A 21,617-nucleotide genomic window follows, 5' to 3' on the forward strand; every position below is an offset into this window, starting at 1 on the left:
ACCTGTCTCATCAGTTAGAGAATCACTTACATGTGCCTACGCAGAATACCAAATACGGTTCTCTCCTCATTAGAGCTAAAATTAATTTGCCCACAAAATTCTCCTTAATGGTGCATTATTTTTGATGGGAAATATTCCCTGGTCTGCCAAATACTTGAGCTTCTCATCAGCATTTGACATCCACACTGAATGCTAGTGAAATCAGTGACTGGTGAATCACGTATTTCACAGAATGATTGCTATCTTATGGTAGACTGTAGAACATACTTTATATAGCAACAAAATGAGGGCTAGGAGCATGGGAGAGGAAATACATAAATTATATTTCTACATTCCAATATACAGGATATGCTGTTTTTAGATGATTAGCTCACATTTATTATTTGAAATAAAACTATATTTTCTCTCCAGTGCTCTGTCATTCCAGTTTATGGCTACTGAAAGCAAGAGCTCTGCTTTGTTTTATTAACCTTTTATTTATAATCTGATTTTATGAAAGTACAGTAGACTCTCGCTTATCCGACATAAACGGGCCAGCAGAACATCGGATAAGCGAAAATGTCGGATAACACACAGTAACGATTGAGTGCGGTTAAAAAAAACCCGATCCACTGCGCCCGTTGCAATCGATTTTTGCGTTGCGGCGCCGCACCGTCAGGAGCAACAAGAAAGAGTACACTCACGCTTGCAAACAAGTGGCACACTTTTCTCATTGCCGATTTATGCGTGTTGTGTTTTTTTTAGGGGCGTCGGATAAGACGGAATGTTGGATAAGCGAAGGTCGGTTAAACGAGACTCTACTGTAATTCAGAAGTAAATCCCATTAAATTTAGTAGATGTACTTCTAAAGTTATCACAGGCTAAATTCAAATATTGATATCAAAATCAGAATTTCCAATTTTGCAAAATTGCCCAGTTCCAATGTTTTCTTTAAATTTTCATTTTGGGTCTACTCCCTAATCCAAAGGGATCCACTTTGGTCTGGTTTACAGAATGTAATAGTGGAAATAAGAGACATGGCTTCACTAGAGGGCTAATTTTAAAAAAAAAAAAATCTTTACCATTTCACAGCCAGTATCTCTATGTGAACTTCCAGAAATTGAGTCCCTAGCCCATGTTCTTCTATGATGCCTTTTCTATAGGATTCCACATTCTGACTTTATAGTTCCCCTTCTGTTTGGCAGATCTGGTAGGACAGAAGAGGATTTTATTCATCCCTTTCTATTGGACCAGCAAGCTGACACCACAAGGAGAGATGCAAAATTCCTCTCACTCACCGTTGTATTGCACCAGAATTTATTGAAACAAACTCAGCTTATGTTATTCCTTATCAGTGTATACAGGTAGTCCCCGACTTATGACCATTCATTTAACGACCGAAGTTACAACAGTGCTGAAAAAAGTGACTTACGACCTGTCCTCACGCTTATGATCATTGTAGTGTCCCCGTGGTCACATGATCAAAATTCAAGTGCTTGGCAACTGGCATGTATTTACAGATCATGTGACCCCAGGTTACAGTGTCCTGGGGTCACATGATCACCATTTGCAACCTTCCTAGGGGGGCTTCTGACAAAGTCAATGGGGGAACCCAGATTTGCTTAATAACCAGAGTGATTCACTTAACGACCATGGCAAAAAAGGACGTAAAATCAGGCACGATTCACTTAACGACCACATCGCTTAGTGATGGAAGTTTCAGTCCCAGTTGTGCTCATAAGTCAAGGACTGCCTGTAATCCTATATTTCTCTTTGACATTTTTAAATGATGCTTTTTTTAACTTGATTATTCTATATAATCTGATCCTTGATCAAAATAAGTATGGCTGACTGATTAAAAAAATAGTATCTCTCAGGCTCAGATGAAAGAAAAATCTTGCAAATCTGGGCTTAGGTCCAAGATGTCCAATATAGTGTGGACAGTCGAGAACACTGCAGCTTTTCCTAACTGCTGTCCTCTATGCTGTGGGACTTCAATAATTTTTCATTAACTGAGGCAACAGTCATGTCTGCGGAAGATTTTGAGAGCTAAAATCCCAAATGCCTTGAGTGCCTCCAAGGTAGAATACAAATCGGATAAATAATGAAGATGATGATGATGCTGACAACACTTTTGGAAGGCAGCAGATTGAGGAAGGCTGATGTAGAACTATAATAGCATTATCTAGTTAGCTTGGACACGAGTTAGCAGCATTCTATATCACAGCAGGTATCTCTTCCATATACGTCAAAAACCATTATTTCTAGTCAGTATAAACATTCTAAAACATCTTGGAGCAACATTTCAGGAAATAATATATATAGATCTATGTGTAAGTATAACTGCTGTCCCTATTTTAGAATGAATGTTCTAACAAAATTTGTCATCATGCAGGAAAAAATCAGTGTTCCACTGCAAACATTTATAACTGTGGTATCTGGAGAAGAAGCTGGTCCAGTAGAATGATTATGAGATATGGTACCAAATTTTCAACCAGCCTGCAACCTGATATACATCTATTAGCAAATGATATTATTTATTCCCTTCCCATGGCTAGCTTCCTTTGCTGATTTGTACAAGCTATTGTTGAAGGCACAATAGCAAGTCCTAAATGTAGTTCTAACTTCCACTACATGAGCTCAGGCAAGTCCACTTATCCTCCCATTCTCAAATATCATCTCATACCACCTCAGAAATAGAAGGAAATGGGGACTTCTGTGGAAGCAATGACAGACTGAAGACGACTCTGCGGAGAGTAGAGCCAAGGGCCACAGCAGAAAGAGGAGCCAGTGAATGGATTGGCTCATTGGAATTCCTTCCAGATTAAGGAGAGGACCAGGATCGCCCACAAGTTTGCTCCATACAAAGGCTCCCCACAAAGAGATTATAAAATAGTGGTCTGTGGCGGCTTTTAGAGCCCTGGGAGCCAGGAGGAGAATCATCTTGCCTAAGCCACAGCTCGGTGCCTTCAAATGTACACTGGGTTTGCCCACTTCCTCTTTTAATCACCTTAGGAAATTGCTTGTTATTGACTTTTGGGATGTTAAGAATCTTCAGGGCAAGTTTTATTATGCCAGGAGAGTTTCCTTCTATCCATGATGAAAGAAGTTTCATGTAAGTTTAAGGATTAAAAAGAAACATTTTTACTTTTGAAAAACAGCAAAAGGGGGACTAGAATGTTGATTCTGGAAAGTTAAGGGGCCAGATGGACTTGAAATAATATTTCCTGTGGATTGTTTAAAATTTTATAAAAATATATAGGAAGATTTTGAAATTAACTGTAAGAAATCCTCCCGTTTTGTTGATTGGAAAATAAACATGTGATAAAAGGAGACTCTGAAGGTTGACTAGAGGGGACTAGAGAGAACAAAAGATTACAATTATAGGAGAAGAGACCTATTAATACAATGGAGCAATACTATTTCACTTTGGAAGAAATAAATGATATTTGGGAACAGTGTACCCAGAAATCAGTCTTAAGATTGTCTGCCACTATAAAAATGGATTTAACAGAGGCTATAAAAGAGGAACAGATTTTACTGGACAAAACAGAGACTGAGGGTGATTTCAGTGTGGATCTGAAAATGGACTTTAAAATGCCAGACTATGAGAGTGATATGGAAAAAGATGCCACATTGGATTTACAAATGAAACCAGCTGATGTCTTAACAATTAAAAGGGGACATACAAAGTTGCCAGCCAGAAATGGCTGACGCTTCAGCGGTTCGAGTCCAGCCTTCACGTTAAAAAGGGTGAGCTCCTGTTTCCTCCCCAGTTCCTGTCAACCCAACAGGTCGAAAACTCACGTGAGTAGATAAATGGGTACTTTCACTCCAGTGGGAGGAAAAATGCTGGCGGCGCCTTAGAAAGGAGTCGGGAGCAGTTGCCGGTAAAACGCGAAAACCGTGCTCGCCCGAAAAGGGCGCGAAGCAACGGAAACCCCGCCTCCTGCGCGCGCCAGCTGGGCTCTGCTCTAGGAAGGAGGCTCTGGCAAACCACTTCCGAAACACTTGCCTTGAAAACTGCAAGGACTCATCCAAGCAGTCACTGCAGAGTCAGTAATGACTGAGCGCAGATTAAAAAAAAAACAAAATAAATAATAAATCAGAAGAGTGACTTGGATAGCTTTCTTACCTTGGATTTACAAAAGAGTCGTGTTAAACTAATGAAGGAATTTCTGAGAGGAAACAAAGAGGAAATGAAATCAACTTGTGGGACATTAATTGAAAGGATTAAAGATCAACCTTTTTAAAAGTAAACGGAAGGAATATAAAGTGGATTTATTCGATCAGGATTAAAATATATATGTTGTGGTTCTGTTAGGTCTTAATGGAATTTTTTTTTTTACTAAGACTGAATGATGAGGCTTTAAAGATTTGTTTATAGATAACAGATAAGATATGGGGAGAGATTTCTTTTGCTTTATTTTTTAGAATAAGTGATAAGTTGGAATATAAAATGAATTTATTTGATTAAGGTGAAAATATATGTTATTATTTCTGGTAGCTCTTAATGGACTTTTTGTTTATTGATAAGGAATATGGAAAGGGTTTTTTTACTGAAATATTAGAGAAGGAGTTAAGTTACTGAAGTTGTTTATACTTGTCTGGAGGGAAGGGGGAGTCACTTCTTTTTTTTTCTTTTTTATTATATTTTCCTTTTCCTCTGCACCTTTTATTTTCTCCTTTTTATTTTTTCTATTCTTCTTAGTTTGTATTAAATTTATAACTTTGTATTTATAAACTTTAATAAAATTATTACAAAAAAAAAGAAGAAAGAAATAGGAGGAAATGCTGTCTTATCTTATAGCACCATTACAATATTGGTGGATAATATCCCAGTCTTCTCCAACTTGGTGACAGTACTTATGCTGCTCATGGGAATTCTGGAAGTCTTAACACAAATGATAAGCCCCAGTTTGGGAAAGAAAAGTGTAAATTAAATATTTTTAATTAAGTGGGAACTTCTATTTCTGGTTCACTCACCTCTGACTACTTCCCAGCAACACCATGTAATCTGTTTGAACTCGATAGTGGCCAAAAGGCACATTTGCCATCAGGTAGCAGAAGTGAGCAGCTTCTATTAACCCTTTCCCAGCTGAGTAAATAAAAAGGCATACATGAAATTATGGGAAGAACATAAGAGAACACAAAATGCATTATGATTCTTTTCAGGAAAAGGAAGTCTTATGAGAAGGGAGGAGGAGATTCATTGGGGGAAACTGCAATCTTTTCGTAGCATTAAAATGCACCTGCATGGACATTATAACAATTTGCCATTTTTATATAGTTAAGTACAACAAAAGTTCTAGCTCTTTTGTGATTGCCACCCACACTCATAGCTTCTCATATTGTCGTTGCTTTTTCAAGCAGCAGTGGAGAAAGATGATAAGACGGGGGAATTACATGAGAAGATAATGCCAGGACCAAAGGTTTGGCAGAGGGATGCCATTTCCATGGTTCTTCCCATGTGGCCTTCCCTTTTTAAGTGATTCCTCTATTTGTATGCAGCTGGAGCACCATGGAAAGCAGACACAGCTCCTTTAGCATAAGAATTGGGGATCATTCCCCTTCTCTCTCTCTCTGATGTGTGTGAATTTCCTCACCCAAGGTGTCTCCCATGGTGATGATGGCTCTGGAATTCAGGCCCAGGTCTCCTACTTGATTAGACAGCATGACAGCCAGGTGTGGCCTCCAGTCACCCCACTTGTCATCTCCACAGCACTATAGTCGAAAAAGGGAAAATACAGAGCACAAAGGAGATAAAACATCACCATTTACTCAACTTCACCTCCTCTGTCTGGCATAAGATCCAGGAAAAATGCTCCAAATGTTTAGGAAGCAAACCAGATATTTTTTGTGGTGTGTCACTTTGGTTCATGAATTTAGCAAAACAACATTAAACAAAGCACAGTGGGTATCTGCTCTTGAAGTAGGAAGAAAATATGTAATCCTTAAGGCAACCTTCACCAAGTGCCAGTGCTGGCATTACAACTCCCAAAATGCCCAGCCAGCATGTAGCCAAAACGCAGTTGGCAGAGTTTATTTGCCCAGCTTTTCTTCAAGGCAGCTTACATGAATGAGGTCTTCCTTCATTTTATCCCCACAACAGTAGCCTAGTAAGGTACATTGGGCTAAGAGAAAGAGACTGCTTCAAAGTGACCCAGCAAGCTTCATGATTAAGGAGGAACTTGAATCTGGGTTTCTTCAGTCTTACTCCAACACTAATGAGTCAGTCACCTCACAGACTGGGGGGAGGCTGACCTGGGGTTAACTTTCAGGACATTTTGGCTTCTGAAGTATGCCAGTGTTTCTAGCCCCATTATTGCCTCCCATGAAACAGTGGTTAACTTTTTGACTTAATGGAACTTTTCTCAGTAGGACTGCCTAAACCACTAGACTGGCTGGAGAACCTGTCCCAAGAAACCACATATGTAGATGCTCTGGATGCTCAGAAATAACAAGGTCAATAATGCAGCAAGAAAGGGGGTAGTAGCAGAACAGTTACTCCATGGGCATTCCCAGAGTGTTTCATTCAGACTACCTCCACCCCAAGCAGCCATCTCATTCCTCAAACCCCACTTTAATTTGCCCTAATCATTTACGAAAGGCAGAAGGTAGAGTGTATGTTCAGAATGCTGCCTGAACGAGGTACTCCTGTCAAGACCCTGCAACTCAGGATAGCCATATCTGAGGTAGCAACCGCACCCTCATTAGGTCTGTGTAGACTGCAGCAGACCACCGCTTTCAGCCTCAGAAGGAAATGGACAGGTGCAGCATATGGCCCTAAAACTGGCAGGCAGAAAGAGGCATCTAGAACGGCATTTTAAAATGCCACACTTTAAAGCATTCCACACTTCTCTGTTCAGCTGAGGTTTAGGCTGCTAGACCATAATTCCCAGCCTAAATATGAATCAGCTGATTCCATTTCAGCCTTGATATTATTGATTAGCTGTAGTCACTTTTGGTTTAGACCAACATTATTCTTAATGATTTCCAGGACATGACCAATAAATTTAAGACATCAATAAACAAATATTTCCTCAGCGTTTTTCAGGTACAGGTGACATGTCCAGCAGTTAAGTAGCTTTAGCCACCAAATAAATGAGTAAGATATAGTTGATTCTTTCCTAACCCGCTGCCCTCCAAATACTACTGTAACTCCTGCCTTCTCAAGCATTGTCAACAAACCTGGTCAAGTCCTAGACTAAAATATCAGAATAGAGAAAGTTGGTCTAGCTAAATTCTTGGATTCTACCCATCCAACAACTACAGTAAGTCTGGGTATCCTAGCAATCCATAATCGTTGCTGGTGTCAGCATGCTATTGTCCATATTGACAGCTAGAACAGGCTGAGCAATCCTCTCTAGTGAGCCTTGTAGACATTTACTAGAATTGCACATATGCCATGCCTACAGCAATCATGCCATCTTCAGATGATCAAGTGCAAAGAGGTGGCAGGAAGGAGAAAGGCAAAAACAGTAAGTGATTCCAGCAAACCCCTTAGGTGCCCATTCTTACTATAAAGCTTTGTTTTTATCAAAAGCTAGCTTTGGGTTAGTCTGGACTGAGGTACCTTCCCACTTTATGCACTCTAATAGATGCCTTCTAGCATTGCTGGCCTGCTCTCCCTGCACAAAGAATCCATGACTCAAGGGGCCAAGAAGATTCCATTTGGTCCTATCAGACTGCTGTCTTAGGCTTGGTTCTTCCATCTAAGCTGCCCTTCATTGTCCATCTTCACTTGACAGTCTGCTTGCCTCCACGTCCATCCTGCCTAGGCCATATACATAGGACCCGTGAAAGCAGAGGGGCCGGGGGCAGAAATCAATACCAAAGATGCCTGGGGGATCCTTCCAGACATGAGCTGGAAAAGTGTCTGCAGAGGATCGTTGGAGGCCAATGTGCTTGTGAACCTGCAACAGGACAGAATAAAGCATTTTTATCAGGCTTGGCAAATATGGACATTAAAAAACAATAGGCTGACATGAAGATGTGGCAATGCATTCTACCCACCCACTCAGGACCCAGCTGTAAGTCCTTGGATTCATCTTGCTTGATAGAAAGAGTGCATGGCCCCACAGCTGGTTTCTCATAGCCCAGTCCAGGGCTTCCTGTGAGCAAGCAAACCATAATCAAAAGTCAGCTCTTGACATCCACCAACTCCACCCTACCCCATCCCATACTGTCATCCTCCAGTATGATTAGTAGTCAAAGTTCAGGGCAGGTGAGAGCTAGCCTAGATTTCAGTGGCCCCCATTTTGTCCCATAGACAGGGTAGTGCTCTGTCTAAGTATCTATAATGGATATGAGAATCAAGAAAAGCATTGGGAAACATTATTATCCTAATATTATATTTCACAAAAACCAATAGGTATCAGAGGTATTAAGCAGAGAGGTCAGCAACTTGAGATTCTTTAAGACCCGAAAGAGTGAACCTGTGGACTTTTTGCATGCAAAGCAGGTTGTCTGCTACCCTTTAGGGGTTGGCAACTTCTAGATGTTTCAAACCAACTAGCAAGCATAGCCAGTGGCAAGAGACTGTGTAAACTGTAACCCTAAACATGTAAAAGACATCAAGCTGTCACTTCTGAACCAATATAATCATTTGCCTAAGTATTCATATTATAATTTAGGGTGTTTTTTTACTGTTTTTCCTCATGAAGGAGCCCGGAGAGCTATACAAAAAATAATAAAAACATTCTTCCATGAAAATAATTTGACAAAAGTAAATAATAATAAAACAAACTTCCATAAAGCAAGACAATAAAACCAGTGGAGTACAACAATTTAAAATAGAGTTTAATTAAAAGACAGTCTAATAGTGTTGTACTTCTCAATAAAAGCAATATATTTCTCCACTGAAATATATTGTGTCTGGTTTGCATTCTCACTGCATTTCTCATGCGGAAATGAAATTGTGGATTCACAGACATATGAGTAATCATTTGAGGTTATAATGATGTGAGTGTGATCCAAGGCTCTGTACACATAATCCCATCAGAAAGCAAATGTGGAAATGTAGCCCTTACTTTCTTTCTGCCATAGAAAAGGAGCTTGGTGAACTTCCCTATTATTTGCTCTGGTGTGCCAGCATTTGGGACAATTTCCCCTGTGAGAAGGTCCATGGTACCACAGCCAGGCACTGGCCATTCTTCATCGGTCAGGTTGATCAGGTTCACCCGTGGCTCTTGTCTTTTGTACTTTTCTTGGTATTTACAATTTTGCATCAGCAGCTCAGCTGTATCTGACCCCACCATGGACTGCAAAGGGAAGGGAGAAAACGGCACGTGTTAGATGGGTGGGCTGTAACATTTTACTTTGCTGGATAATAAGCACCTCAAATTCATGAAAACCTGATTCAAGAACTGATTTCCCACTCTTCAAATCTGTATTTCAGGTTAACTCACGTACTTTACTGCTAGAATTTGAGATTTTAGAACATAGTCTTAATGTCTGCCAGAAGCTACCTCAGAAGATTTGGAAAGGGTTGAGGAACCCCTTCACTGGTGGAGAGAAGCTTCACCAGGGGGGCAGCCCACAAGCTCTGGTTGATTTCCATTCATTTACAAAAACCTCTGCAGGCACAAGACTGACCAAAGTCTTTCCAACAGCAATAAGGGGCCACTGGCACTACTGGGGGAAACAAGGGTAAGGGAAGAAATCAAGGCTGTTCTTGAATCCAAGGACCCCATGACCAGTAACTATGTCAGGTTGGAAATGATATAATAAGCCCACCCACCCAAGAAGGAATTAAAATACTGCAGGTCTGCAGAGCATATTCAGTTACAGGAACAACCTCCCTACCCCCACCCCCAAGAATACAGACTCATCCCACCCCGACTGGACTGAATACATCATTTGCCACAGCCAATCCACCCAGGAATGCCTTCCTTTATACCTACTCCATTCTGTCGGCAAAGGAGGAGGAGGAGTTTCCAAAGCAAGGCCGAATCTCGGCCCTGCTTAGAGGTCAGGTCACAGCCAGTGGCTGCTTTGCGCTGACAGAATGTCACCACATCCACCTTGTGCAGATCTTCCCTGAAAGAGAAGAAAAGAAGGCCACAACGATAATATAATTAAATCTCAGGAGAGATTTAATGCATCTGTGTAATATTTGTGCCATTTTGTATAAGCAGTTCACGGGAAAGCAAAGACACGTCCCAGATAGCCATGTGTCACGTTCCCTAGAGATCAACTATAGAACACCCAGTTTTCAGTTAACCCCCCTCTTTCCCTCCAGCTTTTTCTGCCTCATTCTCTCCACATTCATACATCAAACTGCCATTTGCCATTTTGTGTGCCTCCTCCAGAACTGTCACCCTCTTTGATGAGTATTTCACTCCCAAAGCTGGAGAGCGATTCCCAGCTATTAGGAGACCATTTCCTGTCACCATTCCCCTTTGATGAAATGTCAGCCAGCCATTCTGGACCATTAGCCAGCAATTACATACTTTAGAAAGGCTGCTCTGCCAGCTCCCATAACAGGAACTTTCTGGCAAGCCAGCAATCTATCCAGCATCTAGAGAGCAAAAGTAAGCCTTATCACTTTGACCTAGCTGCAGAAGTTGGTGGTCCAAGTAATCACATTCTCCATCAAATAATCAAGAAATATGTACAGATCTCTCTCCTTCTCCTCCTTTCTCCCCTTTCAGTCTTCTGCCACATAACTGAAGCAGGTGGATTACTGTGCAATACTTCTGTAATCCTCAGCATATTAAAAACATCTCCAAATCGTGCCAAATAGATATCAGATTCTGTCCTGAGAAAATGCCTGAACAAAAGGCCCCCTTAAGGTATGCAATGCCTGAAGCAGAAAATCCCAGTGGCATCCTTTGTTAGTCGCCATGTATCACGAGGCAGACTTTGTCAGGATGAACAAGGACTGTATAACCATACTATCATCTTAACCACCCTTTTAGCCTTCAGGAGAGCATTTCCCCCAAGCGCTGATATAGGGTGAGGTTAGAATGGGATGAGAACGTTGGGAGTTGCGTCAAGGAAGGGTGGTTGCAGCACCTGGTATTGGGTTTTACTTTTTGTTTTTATTGCTGCACATATTGTTTTGTTTTGGGCTTGTAAGCCACCCAGAGTTTGGCTTTAAGATAGGTAGCTATATAAATGTTTTAAATAAAATAGTCTTGTATGGCATCCATTTCTTATTAAGGACCTGACACAGGAGAACTTCCTAAATTTTCCCCTAGATTAGATTCACCTACTTCTATTTTGTTACCCTTAGTCCAAACTTTGCCATTATGTGGATGGTGTTTTAAAGGACAAGGGCAAACCTATTCTCCTCTACGGTCTTGTACCTGATCAGAGGTCCTGGAAAGATTCTCATTGTTTCCTGCTCAGCAGTGTCATGTAGAATAATCTGTAAAACAGAAGCAGGTTCAAAGGCCTGGCTCACTAATTACAGTATGGCAGAATTGTCAATAAACTACAATGGCCTCGCTCACTCATAAAGGGTGGATTTACAGCTCACACTAAGCCAAAACAAAGAAACTATTATGTTCACAGGTAGGTTTCCAATCATAATTGCCTACACTCATTAAGCCAAGCTATGGTGTAGGCAGTGTGCTACAATATACTGGTTTTAGCCAGCAGAAAGTATACGCCCTTTGCGTACCTGCTTGTGCTGCTCTGGTTCCCTTTCTGTGGCATACTGAAATCTGACTCTATTGGTTTCTAAATGTTCAAAGAACTTTATATTTATTATATCAATCTCTTTGATCTGAAAGGGTGTCAGAGTCTGTCTGACAGTAAATCTAAACTGAGCCCAAAAGCCACCAGTTGAGACCTCTGAGTTTATCTTTGGAGAGGGGAAATTTAGAATCATGCTCTTCCTAACTCACAGTGCAGTCCCTTAACTACAGTTCACCTGGATCTCTGCGGCCAAGTGGGTTACAAAATACAGTTTGCAATATAGACTTTATTTGCCCACAGAACCTCTGCACTCTCCTTCTTTCAGAGCATTTAGTATTTAAGCTGAATGTTGAAAAGCACGTTGGATGTGTTTGCCAAATGGTTAGAAATGGAGGGTGTCTTGAGAAGGCTTTATAACAACATGCTACCAGGACACAAAGTGCTTGTAGAAGAAAATACACTTAATAGAACATGCTCTTTTTTATTGGGACCAAATATAATCTAGGTAAATCAGGGAAGGAAGTAAAGCCAAGGAATAAGAGACAAAGAGCAATCAAACAGTGCCACAGTTCTGATCCCATGTAAGCAGATATGTAATATCATACCTTATTACCAAGGGGCAACTAGATGCTTACCTCAAGGCTATGTATCTCAACAAGGGCAGGTTGTCCATCTGCTGGATCATTTGGACATCCTCGAACCAGCTGCCCTCCAGCTCCAAAACACAGAGGTACATGAGGGAGGGTAAATTTTGGGGAGGCCACATGGTTAGACATAGCTTGGACGTCTTCTGCTATAAAACAAGTAGAGAGACGTTTTACTGGTATACAAATGGCCTGGATGATGACCTACAAATAGAAATATCCCCACATCTGCTCTGCAAACCATGTCCCTGCCTCTGCCTATTCAGAAGTCAAATAGGGTGGACAAGAAACTGATAGATTATCAAGCTGGATTCTAGTCCAGATTCTTTGAAATGTGGTGTTGGTTTATGTGTGGTTATTATGGACTAATGATGAATTCATGAATTTATTGTACTGTAATACTACTGTGCATGTTTTACTGTATATAATGTATCACAGAGATTTTGCTGTGTTTTATATTGTTACTGTGGACATTTTAATGTGACATTTACAAGCTGCCATGAGTCTATATGGATCTGGTAGCATACAAATTCAATCAGTCACTATTTGCCAGGTATCCAGTTTTTTCATTACAGAGGAATGAGAGCACATCCTTTCCTTCTGACGTGTCCTTAAAATTAGGTACAACAGAACAGCTCCATATGGAAGTATGTGCATTAGTCCATTTATTTCAATGACGTTTTTCTCTCAAAACTGAAAAGGAGGGTGGTAATATGATTAAGATGTTTATGCATCCCTGCCTCAAATGCAATACCCACCTCCTGTCGGCCCCTAGTCACACAGAGACTATGGAGATCTAATAGGTACTGAATAGAGCCTTTGTTTCATCTATTTCCTAACAGAATTGCTCAAAGCTGCACTAGAGCAATGGCCGTAGTTCCATGCATTGAAACACATAAGTACATACATTTTGTAGAAAGAGCCTGGGAGAAATGTGCTTTTAAAAGTCAAGAGTATGTGACTGTGAAGTGCAAAACATTATTCCTGCCAGTGGCTCATCACCCCATAGCCAATCCAGACTGCAGAAATCCAGATGATCGTTAGATGATAACCAAAAAAAAAAAAAGTTCTAACTCTTGGCTGCCATCTAATGGTCATCCAGATTCTTGTAGTTCAGATCTGGCAGCCCTGTCTATAGCTTCTCTCACTTAGACCTTTTCTCTTCAGCTGCACTTTGATGTGGCTTTGCTTGGGAGAAAAGCACATGGGAAGAGAAACTACAAGGAAGGAAGCTACTGGAAGCTGATGTCTGGAATCTCTGCTTCTATATAGCTACTTGGCTTTTAAATGTGAGCATCACTTCTCCTTTTATGTGGCTGGAACCATTCCATCTTTAAAATCACAAAGCTGTTGCCATCAAGCCTAATCTAGCTATGAATGTCTAGTCAATACTCTTAAAAACCTAATCTAAAGGGAAATCTAGGGCAGACAACAGGAGTATATTGTTTATTCAATATTTTCTACTCAGCATCTTCAGCCAAACCCTCCTAGAGTAAACTTTCAAATGTTAACAATAATGAACATAACAAAAATAATACTAGGATTTTTTTAAAGGTATTATTCGGAGGGTAGGAATAACAGCAATAAAGCTTGACTGATTTTTTAAAAAGGTTTTTAGGAACAACGTAAAGTGGGGAAGGGGAATAGAGATAACTCAGAACTACTACATAAATGTGGAGCAAATACCAAAAGAAAAAAGAAAAAAACCCAAGTCCTTCAGACCATCCAGCCTGTCCTTTTGGCAGACCATAAAACAGGCCCTTTCTCTCCAATCTTAGCATCCCATGCCCTTCAAATGAAAATGAGCCAAATTAGTTCTAGTATTGCAACAATAAATTAACGGCCATGTTATTCTGACAAAGATTTTCATTGACAGGTCTATTCAGACCTTCCATATACACAGAACCTCTCTCCCTCTCTGCAGAACAAACTGCTATGAAATTATTCCAGCTTTTTAGCCCAATCCAGTGCCAGCATTAAAGTTTAGGGGAATCCTCAGATGGTTCTCTTGAACCAAATGAGAATTTTTTCATACTCTACCCATGAGTTTCACCATGGATCTATCCAGTCTTCAGGCTTCGACAAATATTCAGCCTTGTTACCCTGACTCTACATGTTAACCTTGTTGAATAACTCACCTAACTGAATTGGGTTCCAATCCTTGGACAGAGTTGCTTCATAGTGGTTGGAGGAATTTTCCATATAGTGCCTAAGCTCATAACTGCTGGAACTGAGGCCAGATTCCTTATACTGTTGGAGGGGGATTGGCCCCTCAGGCAATGAAAGCTACATGGGGAAACACAGAGGAAATACATGGGAGAGAATGCTAGCCTGAATCAAAACAAAACACAATAATCTATAACTTATTTCCCAAGGAATCTTACTGTTGGAGAAAAAAATAGGAAATTCCAAGGTCTAGACCTCTTTCCTCCCACCAATTGCTGACACTAAACAATTCCAGGCTAAACAGTCAGCAAGAATGAGATTAGGTACCTCATGGGCTGGAACAGTGGCATTCTCCAAAATGTTCTCTTGGAATTCATCCCAAGTTTGTCCTAGCAGCAAAGGAGAACGGTAGCTGATATCATAGGAAGTGTCTTTCTTTGAAGCATAGCTTTCTTCATAGGAATCCTGCTTCTTAGATCTGGAGGAAAAAAATTAAAAAGAAAAAGATTGAGCTGTAGCAAATTTATATGTCTGTCTCCTTGCAAGGCACATAAACACCATGATAAGTATAGTACATAAATTGAAAGTCATGCTGTGTATTTACTGTTCCCTACTAGGCTCTAATATTTCAGAATTTTGACCCAGTTTCCTCATGATGTGTACATAGCAAACTGTGTAAGACAAATGTCTCACTTAGATCTTTCTCACCTCAGAACAAGGCTAAGGCTAGTGCCAGGTGAGAGGGGGTCACAGTTTCCCTTTGTTGATAATGCCCCCCTCCCCAAAACTTACTGCAGGACTACCAATTCTGAGCTACAAATGTCTACAGGAGGTGCAGTTTTCTGTACCTCTGTCCTGCCATCTAGCAGTTTTCCCTATTTTTGCAACCCAGACCTGGTAGACTTATTACTTGACATTGGCAGCAGTGTATTGTCGTTGTCATTATCATCATCATCATCATCATCATCATCCTAAAGCAATCCACTGAAGGATGAAGGCCCTTCACTGAAGGTTATGAACTGTAACCTACTACACTGGTCCAATACAGGTTGGAAGATTATTATTTTTTTACTTCCCAGTCTAGAGCTGAAAGAAAGTAACTGACTCAAAGTCACCCACTTGGTTTCTATGCCTAAGGGAGAACTAGAATCTGGGTCTCCCCATTCTTAGTCCAGCACCTTAACCACAACATGGCACAGGTTCTCATATCTATCTATCTATCTACCTGTATAAAGCATTTCTTTAAAAACCTTAATTATGAAATTATATATAAACTAAACAGCAATATATCAATATAACTATATCATTATTATTGTATTAACAAAAATAAACCTAGTCTACTATATTTAAAAACCCTATAGTAAATTACCTATATCTAATTACCTTCAATGCTGGAAAAGTAATCTAATTCCTACTGTAATTAGAACTGAGATCTCCCAGGACCAGAAGGATACTAAATTATAATTCTCAATCTTACGATTGTAGCCCACAATCGTATGTAGCTAATAAAGTTCCATTCCAATATATGACTGAGATTAATAAGCTAATGACAACCTGGGTATTTGCTCCCTTCATAAAAGTAATCATTAACTTAACAATCTATTTAAAATATTTAAGCTTAACCAACATAAGCATTGCTCTCAGAATATATATTAGTTTGATGCTAAATTTGTTTTTACAACACTACTTCTTCCCAATAAAGCTAAGGGTATTTTCATCCATCCTTCAATATCCTCTTTTATCTGAGTGATACATTTTGAAATATTCTTACCCACTAAACTGGGTATTTTCCTTGGGGTAGCTTCTGAACAATATAAAAAACACCTTAACATTTTCCAAACAACCTACTGACATAATATTTGATTTACTGTAATTATATTATATTATATTAATATGTTTTATATTAGATTTTTATTATATAGAATATTGAACATATATGTGTGTGTGTGTGTGTGTGTGCCACTTCTAATTTAGATTAGATGATTGTTCAAAATTATCATCTTCATATAATATATTATACTCAAATTCAACTATACAAATGCCTTTAATGTAATGAATTAGTTTTATTAGGCCATTCTAAGAGTTTTAACACCAAATTAAAAATTTAATGAGATAAAGAACATCTTTGACAAGTTCTACCCTACGTTTTTATTATTGGTGAAATAATTCAATTAAATTACAAACTAAAAGGATTATGATAATACATTTTAATCCAAGAAATTAATTCTATAGGAAATCTAAACTCCTGCAATACTTGAAACAAAACCATGATTTGAACTGTATCAAAAGCCTTGTCCATATCCAAGCTAACACTGCAGATTAATACATTTAAATGTATAAGGCTATTATATCAGCCAGAAGTCTTATACAACCTGAAACCTGACACTCTTCCATGAATTGTTGGTTCAGGATGAATTATAGCAGGCAATGCCTTTTCTAATCTTCTCACCAATGTAGCTGTTAAAATCTTAGCATCAACATTTAAACCCTTCATAATATCATACATCTATCTAACATTCAGTACAAATCAGTCAGATTCTTAGGCAATACTATAACACAATCTGCATACAAAAATACAAGCACATTCAATCCCAATGTAATTCTAAGATCACCACAACCATTCCTTATACATTTATCCATAAACACAGTAGACAACCAAAGCAATGTGTCTCGCCCCTCTCCCTGCTCAGTGTTGAACCATTTGTTAAACTTTCCATTTATTCTCTGGCATCTTTAATTCCATAACATACTGTTTGTATCACATTCAACAACCAACCTTCAATTCTATATTCACATAAACCATTCCATAATTCCAGCCTATTCGCTTTATCATACACTTTCTCTAACTCAACAAATGTACAGTAAACTTTCTCATATCCCTATATTTCTCAATGACCTGCTGAAGAGCAAAATCTAGACTGCATACCTCCTGCCTGAAATAAAATCATACTGCAGTTCTCTAATTTTGGTCATTGTTATCTCTTGTACCCTTTCTGCCTTCCCAGGCATATCTTCTCAGGCAAACTTAACAAATGTATCACTCTTGCTATCTTCCACTTTGTATAGGATAACAACAACAGCATTCTTCCAATAAGGCACAGACATAAACTTCACATACACATTAAAGAAGTTGTGTAGCCCTTCACTTTATGTGAGATGGGCAGCTATATAAATACGATAAATAAATAAATAAAATAAGCAAACTACATACACCATCTACACCTGCAGCCTTATTGTTTTGCAACATTCCCATTTCTAACTTCATTGTTTTTTTTTCTTGGACATTTATAGCATGTGTTTTGATATCACTGATATATCCCTATAATTCCTGTACAAATCAATCCTGTATTCCTTCCAGCATTACCTCACTTCAGATTTATCCCACATCATTTTATATTTTAATTCTTAATTCCATTCACTCTATTGGAGGCTTCTAGTTCAGCTCTTTTTTCCACTTCAAAAAGAATTCACTCTGTTTTATCTTCCTTTTTAAATCTTAACCATACCTTGCTGTTGTTGAACACATACTTTACAACTGTCTTTTTTCCATATGCACTTCATACAATATCTTTCTCTCATTCTCATTTTTGCAGCTGTCTTGTGTTTGTGTGCATTTTCCTAATCCACAGCTTCTTTTACTTCTGCATCATTTTTTTATTTCCTATTAGTATAACTCCACAATCTTCTCTACTACTCTGTTACATTCCAAGCAGCTTCCATGTCGTCTTTCCTTTTATACACTTCTCATTCATTCTGTTGGGAGATTCATTTATCTTCTAAAACTTTTTCAGGCAGGACCCACATTTTTTCTTGCAGTCCTTCTACTTTCATTTTTTCCAATTACTTCCTTTCTTTATGTGTCCTTTATTCCCTAAAATCCATTCTTGATACTATGTAAAAATAATTTGTTCCACATTCAGAATCCCTTATAATCCTTGTGTGATTCTCTCAGTCTTTAACCATAAGATTTGACCAATCAAATCAATCATGCTTTTCACTTCATTTTTTATATATGCATGAACAGACTAAGCTAAGTACTCAAAACAAACAAACATTTATCTAAGCAGATACTCACAAATCGCCATTCTAGCCAAAGCTCAGTTTTGCCCCTAGTGCGCTCACATTATTTGGTTCAAGCAAGGATCTCTAATCTAGAATGACCTTGCAAGCCAGCATACTCTTGCCACATCCTACCGTGCAGGAGATACATGCACTGCACTGATATGCTCTCAGGATATGTTCAATGCCATATCTGAACATTTCTGACATTCTCGATATAATTATCTTAGAACCCTAAGATAATGCATAGATGTTCTATGCATGAAAACCTGAAAGAGAATCCATCTTCTCACACATCTCACTTGGAAAAGCCCAAAACATCTCCAGTGGGGAAATAAGTCTCCAGAGGGCACGCATATACACAAACACTGAACAGACAAGGCAAAAATTAGAGTAACACCTACAACTCTATCCTCAGCCTGGCCAACCAGTAATCATGCTGGCCAGAGATTTTGTAAGTAAATATGGGGGCTACCAGGTTGGGTTCAGTCATGACCCAACACTACTGAAAACAGAAACTGGATATGGACAGTCTTAGACATTTTCTGTTCAAGAATTTTACTTACTGAGTTAGTACAGCATCATAATATCCCAAAGAGTCTGTGCCGCCCTTAGGCTGATAATCTCTGTGGTAATTCTGGTTCCAGGAATTTGCACTTTCACTCCAGTTATCTCTCCATCTTGGATCTGTATAAAGCAAATTTAAACAAATAGATCTTCTTGCATGCATTAAGAATGGAAGGCTAGTCAGAATTTGGCATAGAGGAATGGGATGCCATTCTCCTCAGACAGTCTACTGCACAATTCAACAATGCCTTGCAGTAGGGGAACAGGTTAGAAAATGCTGAATTTTTACCTTGGCTGGGGGAAAGGATGGGGGAGGGTTGCAGGAAAACAGTGTGGAGCTAAGAAACAATTAAGAGAAATGAAAGAGTTGAGTCACACCAACATTCCAAATATTAGCTGTGGGTTATGGGAGTCCTACTTGTTCTTGAAGGGAAGCTATCGTTGTAGCATCTTCCTTCTATCAGCAAATAACCACTGCAGGAGTGTTTTCTTATTTAAGTCAAATTATGATATAAGCAGAAAGGCTATGGAAAGACTTCTCTGTATTTTCACAGTCCCAATCATAACTAACCCCCTGTGGCAGCTTTCATTTTTTAGAACTATCATGTTTGGGCTGCAAAAAACTTAAAGACCATAAGATGGCAGGTTTTCAGCATCTCACTACTTCCATCTAGAGGTTGTCCAGATATTTGCAACCTAGCTATAGCACACCTAATTTTTTAAACATGCCCATTAGAATATATATATTATATTAGTTTGACCCATCGTTCTCTTTAAATGAGGTTAGGAGTAAGTAGAATTGCCTGTGGTTTTTTACAGTCTCAAGGGGAAATAGAAATTGATGAGGAAAATAGCAGCTATGCTTTTTGTAGATGAAATGCTTTGAGAGGAAGAGGAGGAACTGGAGAAAGAAGAGGAAGGTTGGAACAATACACAGGAATCTGGACTAAGGCTGAGTTAAAGGGGGAGGAAGAGAGAGAGAAAGACTGACATAACCTGCAGTGGTTATTTGCTAATAGAAGGAAGATGCTACAACGATAGCTTCCCTTCAAGAACAAGTAGGACTCCCATAACCCACAGCTAATATTTGGAATGTTGGTGTGACTCAACTCTCTTTCATTTCTCTTAATTGTTTCTTAGCTCCACACTGTTTTCCTGCAACCCTCCCCCATCCTTTCCCCAGTCTTTACATTTACAGCCTACAAACGGGGGCACAGAACTGAAATAGCATTTTTGATTTAGGACTAGATCCCAGGAAGAAGATTTTGAGACTGAGACCCAGATTGGATACTGAAATATTTTTATGTGTTACATTTATATCTCCCAGTTTTTCCAGAACCTGCAGGCAGCATATATTTAGCACTCTCTACCCAATTTTCTCTACAAGGACTTCTCTATAAGCTAGGTTGGGCTGAGTGACTGGCTCAAAGTTCCCAAGTGAATTTCATGGCCAAGGGTGGACTTGAACCTGGGTCTCTCTAGTCCTGGTCCAACACCTTAACCAAAATACTACACTGGCTGCCATCCTCAGTCTCAAAATCTGACACAAAAAGTAGGGAATTTCAAAATCCTTTTGCAATTCTTAAATGTTAGTATAGTAAGTTACAAATATTTCAATGTTGTGGTTTAACAGGCCTGCTGCATTTATCTTTTTTTGGGGGGAAGACATTCAAACTCTAACCATCCTGAACTTTAGTCCCTTACTATACTAAGATATGAAGGTTACATAAAGAATAAAGAATTGCTTACAAATGACTTCCTATAAACACACACAAATACAAGCACACCCTACATTAGCAAGATTACTTTATTTCAGCATTCCCCAACATCCATTATTTCCAGACAGATTGGTCTTTGCCTGTGCTGGTTGGAAACTGTAAATTGTTTTAGCCCAATGGAACTGGAAGGCACCAGACTGGAGAAAGGAATTCTAGCTACATATTGTTCTCAGCCATTTATCCTATGGGGAATGCAGTACCTCTTTCGCTCGGATGCGTTTGGGCGAATCTTTGGTATGCTCCATGGTCCTCCACAAACCCACGGTGCACCTCTTCGTATCCCTGCCTAAAGGGTAACCCAAAAGGCAATGAGCCAAATAATAGGCAGAAAAATCTGCTTTGGTAGACAGTCTACATTTTTTGTGGTTGAAGAGAATAAAATAGCTGGAAATAGTTCATCAAAAACAGATCCAGAAATTACTGCATAAGATAATAATAGATAATTATTATTATTATCTATTATTATTTATTGATTCTGTGCCATCAAGTGATTTTTGACCCCTAGTGACCACACAGATAGATTTTCTTCATGATGATTTGTCCCCAACCTGGTTCTTCGGGTCTTCCAATGGTGCACCAGTAACCACTGTAACTAAGTCCCTCCACCTTGCTGTTGGTCATCCTCTTCTTCTCTTTCCTTCTACCTTTCCCAACATGAGAGCCTTTTTCAGAGAGCTGGGTCACTGCATAATTATTATGCATAATAATAATAGATCATTATCTATTATTATAATATATCATCATCATTTGGTCATTAATGTAACCCTCTCTCCTAAGT

The 21,617-nt window shown here is 39.2% G+C and overlaps 1 protein-coding gene across 5 annotated transcripts in view; it reads right to left on the bottom strand.

The window, feature by feature from the left end:
• Positions 1-21,617, bottom strand: part of SEC16B (SEC16 homolog B, endoplasmic reticulum export factor) — a 58,108-nt gene that overhangs the window by 32,582 nt on the left and 3,909 nt on the right. For 4 of the 5 annotated variants that reach the window (XR_015793462.1, XM_025168460.2, XM_088128450.1 and 1 more), the window contains 12 exons: positions 21,040-21,125; positions 19,061-19,181; positions 14,763-14,913; positions 14,408-14,555; positions 12,261-12,418; positions 11,292-11,353; positions 9,885-10,020; positions 9,012-9,242; positions 7,996-8,093; positions 7,814-7,895; positions 5,586-5,703; positions 4,966-5,077 (listed from right to left, as the gene is read on the bottom strand). Coding sequence is in view for 4 of the 5 variants with exons in the window: in XM_025168460.2 (XP_025024228.1) it covers positions 4,966-5,077; positions 5,586-5,703; positions 7,814-7,895; positions 7,996-8,093; positions 9,012-9,242; positions 9,885-10,020; positions 11,292-11,353; positions 12,261-12,418; positions 14,408-14,555; positions 14,763-14,913; positions 19,061-19,181; positions 21,040-21,125 (1,503 nt within the window). In the remaining variant the exon portion in view is untranslated. The remainder of the gene's footprint in view (positions 1-4,965; positions 5,078-5,585; positions 5,704-7,813; positions 7,896-7,995; positions 8,094-9,011; positions 9,243-9,884; positions 10,021-11,291; positions 11,354-12,260; positions 12,419-14,407; positions 14,556-14,762; positions 14,914-19,060; positions 19,182-21,039; positions 21,126-21,617) is intronic. The other variant, XM_025168462.2, reaches the window with a different exon arrangement.

The sequence above is a fragment of the Python bivittatus genome, unplaced genomic scaffold (genome assembly GCF_059951505.1).
Source record: "Python bivittatus isolate LINGU-HERP-01145 unplaced genomic scaffold, Pbiv_v1 ctg000700_np1212, whole genome shotgun sequence".
NCBI lineage: Eukaryota > Metazoa > Chordata > Lepidosauria > Squamata > Pythonidae > Python > Python bivittatus.